This window comes from Rhinopithecus roxellana, chromosome 18 (genome assembly GCF_007565055.1).
Source record: "Rhinopithecus roxellana isolate Shanxi Qingling chromosome 18, ASM756505v1, whole genome shotgun sequence".
Classification (NCBI taxonomy): domain Eukaryota; kingdom Metazoa; phylum Chordata; class Mammalia; order Primates; family Cercopithecidae; genus Rhinopithecus; species Rhinopithecus roxellana.
The window spans coordinates 56,784,659-56,797,960 of NC_044566.1; the positions used below are offsets into that span (position 1 = coordinate 56,784,659).

The 13,302-nt window shown below is 40.8% G+C and overlaps 1 protein-coding gene across 4 annotated transcripts in view; it reads right to left on the minus strand.

Annotated features, from left to right (window-relative positions):
* Positions 1-1,807: 1,807 nt before the first annotated feature.
* NBEA (neurobeachin) overlaps positions 1,808-13,302 on the minus strand; it is a 774,301-nt gene continuing 762,806 nt past the window's right edge. For all 4 annotated transcript variants that reach the window (XM_030922219.1, XM_030922217.1, XM_030922221.1 and 1 more), the window contains 4 exons: positions 9,659-9,760; positions 6,975-7,171; positions 6,039-6,190; positions 1,808-3,658 (listed from right to left, as the gene is read on the minus strand). In XM_030922219.1, coding sequence (XP_030778079.1) covers positions 3,568-3,658; positions 6,039-6,190; positions 6,975-7,171; positions 9,659-9,760 — 542 coding nt within the window. In that variant the 3' untranslated portion in view covers positions 1,808-3,567. The remainder of the gene's footprint in view (positions 3,659-6,038; positions 6,191-6,974; positions 7,172-9,658; positions 9,761-13,302) is intronic.

Sequence of the window (13,302 nt, forward strand, 5' to 3'; positions counted from 1 at the left end):
AGAATATTTGTGCATCTGCTTTAAGTGTACCTTTTGAAATGTAAAATGGTTTTGAGATCACGTAAAAAAGCCAAGCTCTAGACTTCACCAAACTCACAGAAGAACTGCAGGCACTCTTGTCTGCTTGCTAAAATGTGTTTCATTTAAAAGTATCCCAGCCAGGCACAGTGGCTCATGCCTGTAATCACAGCACTTTGGGAGGCTGAGGTGGGCAGATCACTTGAGGTCAGAAGTTCAAGACCCGCCTGGCCAACATGACAAAACCCCATCTCTACTAAGAATAAAACTAGCTAGGCATGGTGGTGTGTGCCTCTAATTCCAGCTACTTGGGAGGCTGAGCTAGGAGAGTTGCTTGAACCCAGGTGGCAGAGGTTGCAGTGAGCCAAATTCCACCACTGCACTCCAGCCTGGGGAACAGAGTGATACTCTGTCTCAATTAAAAAAAAAAAAAAAAAAAAAAAAAAGATATCCCCACACATAGCAGAAACCGTTTCTAAAAGTTGTTTTCATCATGAAATAGTGAAGATGTGGTGTTTTGGGGGCTAACTTTACCTGCCAAAAAAGACTGGGCATGACCAAATTGGTTTAGGTCAATCTGCAACAAGGAAGCAGGCAAGTGGCGCAAGCAGAGAGGGGCCCCCTGGCAGGAGGAACCTTAGGGACTCAGGTGCAAGAGAGTTATCAGGGACTTGCAAAAAGGTGGGTTTACCAGGGGTGCTAGCTGCTGGGGGTGTTTCCTGAGGACTTCTGTGCTTTACTGAGCTTAGAATTTATCTCTCAAATCAGTGTTGTTGAAAATGTGCCCAAGAAGTGCCTGGGGTGGGAGGGGAGGCGGTGGGACTCTACAGCCTGCTTTTAAAAATAAGCTCCCCGGTGATTTTCAACCCACCAGTTTAAGAATACCATTTTAAGCCATTGGTGTTGGTTTTTCGAAGTGCTGGGAGGCACCAGGGGGCGCAGGGTGGCGGGGAGGGAGATGACTGGATGGGTGCCTCCGCAGCAGGGCAGAGCATGGATGGGAGGGTACAGGTCGGAGGTCAGGAGGTTTTCAGACAGTCCAGATGACAGTGCTGGAAAGGGCAGGGGCAGTTTCAAAAGACACTTTAGGTAGTGATCAGTCAGTTGGCTGGAGTGCCTGGTAGGAGGGCTGGGTGAGGGAGCCAGGCGGGCAGATGACTGATAGATTTCTGGTGTGGGGATAGGATGGAGAATAAGAGCAGCAAACCTTCCTTAGGCTACTATTGGGTCTGCCCCTGGGTCCTGGGAATGCGGATGGAAGCACGGCCTGCAGTTCTGTCATTCTCTGGGCCTGTCTGGGATGCTGGCCCAACCACCCATGCCAATCTATGTGACTGAACCCCCCCCAGCCCACTCGTGGCTGCCCTTGCCAGCAGCTGCTCAGCCTCTCCAGGTCCTCAGTCCCTGCCTGTGCCATGCCTGGTGGCTGATGAGTTCTAGAAGGTGTGGTTTCAAATGAAAAAGGCCTTATGTGATAACACTCAAAAAAGGTGCCATTATAACCTTCACTACTTAGTTCCTTTTAAATAAAATAAAGACAATCCCTGAAGTGGATTATGTGGAACGGACAATGAGGGCTGCTTCCCCATGGTCACTGCTGCCCAAATCCCTGCCAGATGGCCCGGCAGAGCAGCTCACGTTTCAGCAAATTGCAGAACCTCATTAGGACTCGGTTTCATGATTTTAGATGCTGTAGGCTCTACCTCAGATGATGATGACTTCTGAAGCCTGTGTGACAACACAATGAAAGCATGCTAGTGACGTGTCCGATGAAATCTGAAACAATCCATGAATTCTTTGCATATTTTATTTTTCTTTTTTTGATTTCCAACTCACACACATCTGGCATATTTTACATCTTTGCAATAAAACATGGTTACAATAGCTTAAGGAATTTATATATCCAAAATATTTCACCATGATCTCAAGATGAAATGGACTTGTCTTCCAGATGTTCAGTGTCCTCCCGATTCTAAGCTACAAACTCAAGATATTGCTTTACAGCCTGGTGATGAATAACTTAATCACTATGCTGATTCCCCATAATTTCAGAATTTCATAAATACAAACAACAATGAAGAAGGAATTCAGTGCTAAAACTTACTAGTACAAGGTGGATAACAAATAAGTAATCACATCAATAAATAATGATATGTTTCTGGTGCAAAGTGCCAATACAAAGAACCCATTATCTTGTTTTATCTTTTTAAATAAATGACTGCAAGTGAGTGTAAATTCTGAGAAAATTACATTCCTGTAACATGCCTCATAGCCCTACCGACACAATATGTACATCTATGACGATACAGTCACCAAATATACAAAGAAGAAACATGAAGAAAGTGTATATACCCCTGGGTGTATAACTTGATCAGTACAATGTATGGAAAATCATTTGATAGCCATCATTTTATATCATAAAAGATGAAGTGCCTTAGGCTAAGAATGTGGCTTTCGGTGAGAATTTCACGAGAACCTAAAAGAATAACTTCAGTTTATTGTTGTAATAAAGTCTGACTTGTTATTAAAGAAACTAAGCTATTCAAGAACCAAAGAGAAAAAAAAAAAAGTTAGCATCAGATTATCCTCCCCTGATGTATACACACCAAGCCAGTGGGATGACTCTGGAAGAGATGTGCAGGTGCTGGGAAGTTATTACTACGGAACTAACGCTCATAACTCCTATTTATACAAGAAAAACCAGGACCTCATCCCTAAGCCCCCTTTCTGCTGTGTCTTCAAATTATGCAGGGTAGGGCTGAATTTTCTTTGTATAAAGTACCCAAAATGGCAAATAATGGCTTAGTATCCAAATGCTTTATGAGCAGATTTCACTCAGAAGGGATGAATTTAGATTAAAAAGTGCAAACTATATTTTGGTGAAAATGTCAAAAATTACTGATGGAGCCCAAATTCAACCCTTTCATACAAGCTGTGTCCTTGGACAGATCTTTCTGTTTCATAGTGTGAATGCACCTGTTCCATCAAGCCATCAGGAGTAAGGAACATGCAAGTTGTAACTCCACAATAAAATTAAGAAACATTTTGTTCTTTATACAAGGTTTTACTTTTACAAAAGTATTCCTTTTAAATAAGATGCATCTGATGTACAAAGTATCAAACGTGTGTTTTTTATTTTTATTTTTTTTTTTCTCAGCTTGAAAAGAGGCTGGAAATGGGATGCAGGTTAGGTTCAAAGCTTAAACTTTGTAACAACTGGACACAAGGTTCCTCAGAATTGTCAAAAGTCTCTTGTGACACATCCTACAACCTTTTCTCAATAAACAACAATATATGAAATAATTACCAAAACGTCTCCTAATTCATATAATTTACATGATATAAGCTTGCTTGATAGCAGCTGGTGTTCAGTCGTGAAAAAACACACAAAGTAAAATGTTGCTGACTACAATGTACAGCTATTGCTGGGTGTGATGGAATGCACAAACGGAGGTTGATGCAGACGAGTTTTTCCCACCAGAGATATTGCCTTTCCATGCAGCACTTGTGCTCTCAGCTTTAACTTGGCTTTTGGTTCTTTCTTTATCTTCAGTATCTGTTCTGATGCTCATAATGCCACCGATTAAAATCTATATTAAAAGCTACAATGCTACCAGAAGCCATGCCAGTGATCAGAGTCCTGGAAAAGCAGAAACAGCAGTTAAGAGTGATATAAAATCATTTCTGTGGTTGCTATTTTACACTAGACAGTATTGTGATCTCAGAGTTTGGCATTTTACACTAGACAATATCATGATCTCAAAGTTTGCCAAGTCTTATTTTTGTATTCATGGAAGTAGGACTGAAATTTCTTCTTGGTTCTGCTGAGAGGAGCACAGTTAACCTGTAGACGCCTGGACAGCCAGCCCTGCTGCAGAGCATAAGGGGCCACATTTCCAGCCTCTGCTGGCTGCCCCATTTCTCTCAGCAATCACACACGTGCCTGTCCGCTGCCTTGTTTTGGGCATCTATTAGCTTCTCTGAGGATATCTGGCATTTCTTCCTATCTATCTCTGACCTTTCTCTTCTTTGTTCCCTTGAATCACTCCACCTCTTGCCCTCTTGGTCCACACTCTCCCTGGACATAAAGGCAATAACGTCTCTTTCTGAAGCCCCAGATGCTGATTTCCCATTGTCAAGTGGAGGTCACTGCCAGGCTGTGTCACAAAACCCTCAGATCCAACATGTCTACCATGAGTCACTGGTACCTTCTGACCTTGCTGGTCTTTTGCTGGTTAAGTCACCTTGTCTCCTCTCCCTCTCCCTCCTAACTGATCAGCTGTTGAGCTCTGAGGCTTCTTTTTCGGGGATGTTCCTCCCCAGTCCCACTGCCACTGACTGAACTCAGGTTCCAGGATTTCTGTCTACATAAAGTGTTGTTTCACTTTTGATTAGACACCTTATCCAATAAATACCTTTTGAGTAATATCCCCAATGTATGTTTACCAGTTTATAATTGATATGCATGCACTATTCATTATAAAATGACAAAATAATCAAAACCAAGGATGAGATTAAAATAGAAATAGAAACTTAGTATCTTCCCCCTCCTCCATTTGGAGACCCCCTAATACTACTGCGACTTTGAATATGCTCTTCCCTCCACCCTCTTTGTTCATGCCTAGTGAATGGATGAGCATCTTCTGAGGTCTTTCCTGTCCTCCCCAGCCCTCAAGAAGAGTTCATCCCTTCCTTCTTCTGTTAGTCTGTTCCTGGTGCCCTCATATTCAATGATTATGAGGATCTGAGCTCTCTGGGGTCAATTTCTTACTGTGGATCCTTACTACTTTGCATTGCACTCAACCTATGGTGATGGCAGCCAAGTGAATACTTGAATGAGTAAGAGTATCAGGGAAATACTGAAACTACTTACAAACAAAAATCATTTCAAACACTCAGGAAACACACATATATACAAATAATAACACAATAAACCATTCCCATTTATTCGTAAGTATGGGCTGCCACACTTCGGAATACTCCAATAATAACCTTAAACCTTTAGAAACAGCCTGGGCTGCAGACCAAACATCCTTTCCCAGACTAAATTAGCTTACAGTGTTTTTCCTGATGACTTCAGTACCATTTTATTATATCATGAAGATGCTTTGTTAACTTTATTATATGTCTTAATATTTAAAATATTTTAAAACCAATACTGTTATGAGGAATATTACAAGTAGTTGGGAAAAACGTCAATCAACAAGCTTTTCTTATTTCTGTTAAATAGCAAAAAGTAGAAATCACATGCCATCTTCAGATTATAGGGTTGCAGTTTATTTTAAAGGCTTAGGAACTTTAGACTTTATATTTCTAATATTATTTTCACTTTATAAGAAACCCAAAGGTAAATTTTAGGAAATAATAAAATCTTATTGCAAATTGAAGAACAATGGAAAATCATTAATTGATTAACGTTCATATCAAGTCTTTCCAAGAAAGAGTTGGATTAAAGGATTAGTGTTTTAGAGAAATATATACAATAAAACGAAATAACGTAAATGAGAAACAGGTAAATAAGAACATGGGGGTAAAGACTGTTCTGGGTATTGCATGAGTGCCACATGCTGTTGAAAGGGAGGCTGGCTACAGCCCACCCCACACAATGCACTTTGCTGGAAACTCATTAGCTAGAAGTAGGTCTCACACTGAATCCCACCTCTGCTGAAAAATACGTGTTTCCCTCACATCATATAAGCCAGGGTGGCCTGTCTGAGACTAGGCAAGGATCTGAGAACAGGGAACTTGGTGGGAGTAAGTTCTATGTCTTGGGTCCTTAAAACATGTCTGGAGGCGCCTGTTCTTCATCAGATCCATTTCTTTTTTTCCTTCTTATTCTCTTCCTCTGTTTCCCTCTCACTAGAATCCTTACTCTTCCCCTCATTTTCCCCTTTTCTTTGCCAGTTTTCCTTTCATCTGCATGCTGGAATTGCACTCACAGCACAATTCACCCTTGGTAGAATGAAGAGAGCCTTCAATGACAGTTCTCAGTGATGACACTTGTCCTTGATGCAGCTCACCTCTGGTCATGGGACAAGTCCATTGCTCTAATGCCGGCATCACATCCAGGGTAAATGTACAGTTGCTTGAAGTCACAGGCCTGCCAGACCTCTACTACCCCATTGTCCCCTCCGGTGACCAGGTTCTGGCCATCACTGCTCAGGAGAATGGCCTTCAGAAAAGGTAAAACCAAACAAAACAAAATAAAAAACACAACAACCATCTCTCTCAGTTTTTCCTAAATAGCCAACTCTCACTACTGAGAAGTACTCAGCACAGTTCCCTTGTCAATATTGACCACTGTTAGTTATTTGTCCAACTTTTTTCAAGTTCAATCCACAGAATTCCCAATGTGGAATTCATAGAGGTTCTTATGTATACAAAAGATCTTATTAAAATCAAGATTAAATTCCCAAGAGAATATTACCAATTTAATCCAGGAAGAACTTGAGCATTAAGTAACATGTTTAGCTAAATTCTGAATATTAATACTGTAGAGAATTTTAGAACAAATGGAAGAAGCATATTTCAAAACAGGGTTTAATAATGACAACCCGGCAATTATAATTTGTTTGTGAATGAAGGGTAAATGGGTATATATAATTTTTGTTTAGGGTTCTGAAGATAGAAATCTTTGAAAATAAACTCACTTTTAATGTTGTGAGGGTGCAGCGCTGAAACAATTATAAAAGGAGCTTAAAAACCCTCTTAAGGGTCTAAGCTTTAATCAAACAACAGCTATCATTTCTGAAGTCTAATTCACTGAGTTAATTACTTGCAATTAAATGAACTTTGAGTTTGTTTAAAGTATCAGTCCACATGAAATTATATACTTTTAATCTAGAAGACATTTATCTGGATAGCACAGAAATTCTATTATGAATTATTTAATGTAAAACAATCAATCTTTAATCTCTGGGCTTCAGTCCTACTTAGCACGAAGTATGCAGATTTACCCGTGTTGAATCATTGATCTCCATTTGAGCCAAAAGTTTCCCATTAATGCTGAAATTGCTGAATCGCCCTCGTTCATAGTATATGATACAATGGCCTTCGCTGGAGACAGAAATCAAGCGTGGGAACAAGCAGTTTTCTGGTCCTTCAAGGGCTCTCAGCAAATCTCCAGTGATGGTGTGGACAAGGCAAGGGCCCTCTGCAAAGTGGGGACATCAATGCCAGGGTCAGCTGGGGATGACAAACGACATAGTAGCTCCCACCAACCCGAACACCTCGCTGGGTGTGCACTCAGATGTAATGAAAGAGGCAGGCTGGCCAGGCCAAGCGCTGATGTTACATTTAAACAGAGCAAAGCCAGAGTACCTGTCACATGTCACACTCCTGCACTGCACCCTTCTTCATCAGGTAAATACTTGGTCTTTTCCTTTGTCAGGTAATATTCACAATAAAATGGTATAGTTCACAGATTATGTGAGAATAAAAGACTGTGTGTGTCAGACATTTTCTCTTAATATGCTTTTATAAACTTTTCTTGAAAGTTTAGTAGAATTATCAGAACAGCTGTTCATTTTCTCAAGTAGCCTCAAAATTTTACGCGTTGTACCACATAAATACATTACTGTCAAGTACATTTTACCTTTTTCTGTCATCTGCATAAAATGTAAAAGCAAAATTGAGAAACTTATTATTTCAACCTACAGAAACATATTTTGTCTGTTACGTAAATGAATAGTGAGGCAAGAGTGTGAAAGGAGATAGAGAGTGACATTTGGCTCTGATTGTTTCTGGGTTTCTTCGCCCTTATAAAATAGTGTTGATAAGGTAAAAAATTCACTGATCGGCCGGGCGCGGTGGCTCAAGCCTGTAATCCCAGCACTTTGGGAGGCCGAGACGGGTAGATCACGAGATCAAGAGATCGAGACCATCCTGGCTAACACGGTGAAACCCCGTCTCTACTAAAAATACAAAAACTAGCCGGGCGAGGTGGCGGGCGCCTGTAGTCCCAGCTACTCGGGAGGCTGAGGCGGGAGAATGGCGTAAACCCGGGAGGCGGAGCTTGCAGTGAGCTGAGATCTGGCCACTGCACTCCAGTCCGGGCGACAGAGCGAGACTCCGCCTCAAAAAAAAAAAAAAAAATTCACTGATCAGTTCATAAAAATTGCTCACTATAGCTTGATATTATATATCTATTCCCTTGTCCCAAAAAGATCTCCACAAAACAGTGTATGAATTACATGTTTATTTTTAATTGATCTGAATGGACACATATTTTACAAAGCAAGTGACATTATTCAATTTTGTCCTGATGACTAAAGTAATAGACTTGCCCTATAGAAAACTAGGAAGACACCAGCAATCACCTCGGACATCACGCAGCCCCTGTAGGAAACGTCTCTTTCTTGGCGCATACTATGTGTCACTTATTTTCCTTTTCTTTAACTTCACAGGGTAAAATGATATTACACATATTATTACTTTTTAAAATTAAAAGGCTGAAAATATCCTAAGTGTCCATTTATGGGTTATTTATTCTTAGATACCAAAATTTTAAAACCATGGTGCCAGCCTTCAGACTCTATCCATTCTCCGTAGAACAGCTGAAATGAGCTCTAACAACCAAACCGATGGATCTCATCACCTCCATTAAAAAACTTCAATGGTTTCCAACTAGACTCATTTAAAAAAAAAAAAAAAAAATTTCAAATGCTTGTGTCCCAGGCCCCTCACATCCCTTCAGCCTTCTCACTCCTCCAGGTTGTGGCACCACGGTGATACTCCAGCAGCACCCAGGGCTCCTCTCAGTTTCTCCAAGCATCAGGCTCCTTTCTGCCTGGGAGTCTTCCTACAGAGAATTGCTATTGGAGCCAGAACTAGGACGTAAGTTTCCTGACTTCCTGAAATGAAATGTCTTCTACAAAAACTCCAAAGAGGCTGGGTGTGGTGGCTCATGCCTGTGATCCCAGCAATTTGGGAGGCTGAGGTGGGTGGATCCCCTGAGGTCAGGAGTTCGAGACCAGCCTGGCCAATATGGTGAAACCCCATCTCTACTGAAAATACAAAAAATTAGCCAGGGCCGGTGTTGCATGCCTGTAATCCCAGCTACTTGGGAGGGTGAAGCAGGAGAATCACTTGAACCCAGGAGGCAAAAGTTGCAGGGAGCCTGGATTGCACCATTGCACCCCAGCCTGGGTGACAAGAGCGAAAGTATGCCTCAAACACAAAACAAGACAAAACCTCCAAAGAACCAAGTAATCTTTGTTTCCTTTCCACCAACCTCTGCACAGCCCCTGGCCTTATTAAGAAAGGGACTTGCAGAGGAAGGGGGTCCAAGGCTGTGTATAATGAGTGACCTGACTCCCTCACCTCCCCCACTACATCAGGGATACTTTCCCCTTGTCTTTTAAATGTCCTTTATAATGGCTGAATCATATGAATACACTGTAATTTAATTTATCAGTGTTCTGCTTAGAATGCTGTTGACCATAAAATACTATATAAAATTTTATACATATTTTATATTAGTGCTAGTAAATATTAATCATAAAAGTAAACATCTACAAATAACTTCGGGATACCATTTGTCTATGGGAAGCTTCCTGGAAGAAAGAAATTGGCAATCATGCTTAGTGTGAGAAAACCATCAAGTTTCTAAACATTGAAAATGAAAGAAATGACTTCTGACCTTTAGCACCACTGATAACAAGCCCAAGTTCTGCACAGACAGAGACACAGACAACCTCATGGTCATGGCCTGTGAGGACGGCTCTTGGTGCAGGATAGTCACCTGCAAGAAAACAGCAGCAGTGAGGCACTACAGACCAATGGCAGGGGGAGAGAGAGCTACACCAGCAACGCAACGTTCAATAAATACCCATGTTTATTATGGGCATTATTATTAAGCTGTGTGACCATAAGCCACTTAACCTCTCTGCTCTCCTCTTCTGTGAAATGCACATAACTAGCGAACCTACTATACATGCTGTTTAGATGACAGGACAAGTTAACATATGTGACATGCTTAGAACATAACGAGAGTGGTAATAGCTATTCTTTTTCTTCCATTATCATTATGAAACAGGTACAAGGCCTGCTAAGGCATTTATCTGTGTTACCTCATGTATTTATGGTAATGTTCTGTGACGTAGAAATATGACGCTCTATGCCTAGTGCTCTATGCTCTATGACGCTTTCTATGCCTAGTCTATCGCCTAGAAACCCAAGGCTTTGCAAGGTGATTCAACTTGCCCAACAGCTAAGGGCTGGAATTGAACCCACTTTGCTTTATTAGTGCGAACCTAGCTAAAAAGTCCAGCTGAATTATATCCCAAAAGCATTTTCACTGCTAACTGCTTTCATAAACTGAAGGACTTAGAGAATATTATGCCTTTTGTAAAAAGTTCTACACTTTTCTCTTCTTTTATTGGAAGGAAATGAGCTTATTCTGCATCACCCATATAGGTTGTTCCATTTGCGATCTTTCTTTTCTAGCACTCGTGTTCCTTGCATGCTTGCCTGTTTTTCTCTGTGAATTCCTATCTTTGGTGGGGTAACCAACCCCAGCCCCCATCTTGTCTCTCAGAGAACCACCCCATACTTTGGTCTTCGTACCCCTCTTTCCCAGAGCTGCCTCCTAGGTTGAACTATTGGCCCTCACTGGGGCTGGGGGAAGTTAAACGTTCCAGGGCTGGCAGATGCGCCTCCCCTTGGACAGCCCCTTCTTTGGCACCTATGGGACCTCTAGGTGCTGGCCAGCTGGACTGCTGATCCAGTTCTCTGCCCACAATGGCAAGAGGGAAGCCACAGGGAGTTCATGAGGAAAGTGCATAATCATAAGGCCTTACCCAGTAAGGCGCCCCACATCTTCCACTCTGGTCGGCCAAAAGCCCCTTCCTTAAGACCTGCCTATCTTCTCTTGAGACCCGCCTATCTTCTCTTAAGACCCGCCTATCTTCTGTCTCCCCAGGGATTTATGTGCGTTTTCTCAGACCCTTCAGCTCCAATTTTGTTTTTGAGGTATCTCTTAGATGGAATGTGGGAGAAGCGGGACAGCAGTTCATGCTAGCTTGCTATCTTCTTCTAAACACATGGATGTTGCTATAATGTGTTTTGACTATTGGTTGAGTGTCCAGTTACAATGTCAGTAGTCCTGGATTTGTCTGAAACATATTTATATAATTTGTTAAATTATGTTTCACACTGCAGGAAAAAGGTGAAAAAGAAAAAAAATTGTTTCAAAGATGCCCTGGGTTCCCTGGTGAAATAAGCTTTAAGCATTGATAAGAGTTCTCAAAAGAAAGGAAATCAGCATATCAAAGAGATATCTGCACCCCTGTGTTGACTGCAGCACTATTCACAATAGTTCAGATGTAGAATCAACCTAAGTGTCCAACAAATAATGAAAAGATAAAGAAAATGAGGTATATTTACATAATGGAATATTATTCTGCTATAAAAAAGAAATCCTGTCATTTGCATCAACACGGATGGAATTGAAGGACATGAGGTTAAGTGAAATTAGCCAGGCACAGAAAGACAACTGTCCCATCTTCTTACTCAAATGTAGGAGGTGAAGAAATTGATCTCACAGAGGAAATAAACAGAATGGTGGTTACCTGAGGCTGGCAAGGGTGGTGGGGAGGGGTTGGTTAATGGGTAGAACAATACAATTAGATAGATACAGTTAGATAGAAGGAATAAGATCTAGTGTTTGGTAGCAAAATAGAGTGACTACGGCTAATAATTTATTGTACATTTCAAAATAACTAGAAGAGAAGATTTAGAATGTTCCTAATGCAAAGAAGTGATAAATATTTGAGGTGTTGGATATCCCAGTTACCCTGATTTGATCATTACACATTGTATCATTGTATCAACACATCCCATCAATATGTACAACTATTATGTATCCATAAAAATTAAATCTTTAAAAAGGTATTGGTAAGATTTTATGTGTAATATCAGCTTTAATTTTTCTAAATGATAATTTTAACTTGGAGAGACTAGCATACTGGAAAACCCTGAAATTATACACTTAATTCATTTATATAAAATAGTTTTGAGACCTTTCCCTAATGTGCCGTGGAAAAAACAAAAAGCAATCTGATCCTATTGCAGGGAATTGAGAAAAAAAATGTATAAAAATATTCCTTATGCATGTTATACATTTTCTGCTAGGAAATGAGTTTTTCAAAGGCTCGTGTCTGATTTAGAGGTTTAAAATGTTTTTTTTTTTTTATTACAATTTCCCCAGATCATCTGAATAAACTGTGGAACTTAACTATTAGGGGATATTGTTTAGAGCCCCTGAAAGCACTGTTTCCTTCTTTAAGTGAAAGGCGAATAAAACGCCATTCCAGGCTTTCTGAGTTGGGAAACCTGCAGCGGCGGGAAAGCTTATTTCCTATATTTCATTTTGTTGCTAGGGACAGATGTCACACACCCCAACAATCATTCAAAACCCTGGGAATATTCTGTCACTGTCACATCACAGTTGATGGATATAGCCCAGGGTTAAAGGGCCCAGTGCAGAGGGAGGTGCGGGTGGACCGCCCCTCTGAGTGCCCCATCATCACCCTCAGCCCCACCACTGCCTCCACAGAAGCACTTGCCATGTGCTGGAATGACTAGAACTGATGAAGAACAAACACATCCAATTTTTAGATTCCTCATAGACATGCATTTGGAAACTCCCAACATTAAAAGGCTTAAAATAAACAAATTCCATCCTCCTTTTATCAAAGGTCATTTCAATATTCTCAAAACGGATGATTCACATAGACAGGAGAGGTTTTTCAATGAGATGGTCTCTGGCTTTTAGAGAAATGGGCAAAGTAAAGAACTCATGGTTATTTTAAACCTCATTTGTGGGACAGCTGTGGTCCTTCTGATTTAGAACTAAACAAAGCCAGTGGAGTTTCTGGGACCTCTGCTCCACAGTGAGAGGATAAACTTCCTGGTATATGACATTCAAATTTTATTTCTGACCCTGGGTAAGTCACTGCAGAATCATGGCAGAAGGTATTTTCATTCATGTTTATACTTAGATAAAATATGATGGAGTTTTTAAAGTTAAAATCCTAAAATAAGGGATTTAGTCAAAGGGTGTGGTGGTTTCATTACTACTATGATTTCAAGATTTATTTCAATGTATTATGTTAGAAATTTGCTGGAATAGCTGAGAAGAACAGTATTGGTCAGGAGTCCCTTTTCAAGACCCCAACTCCTCAGCCACAGGCGGGTGCTGTGGAGGTCTGTTCTAATTACCAAATATGCTTGGACCTGCATTTCCTAAGATCCCAAGATAATGCAAGTAAAAACATTCTGTGG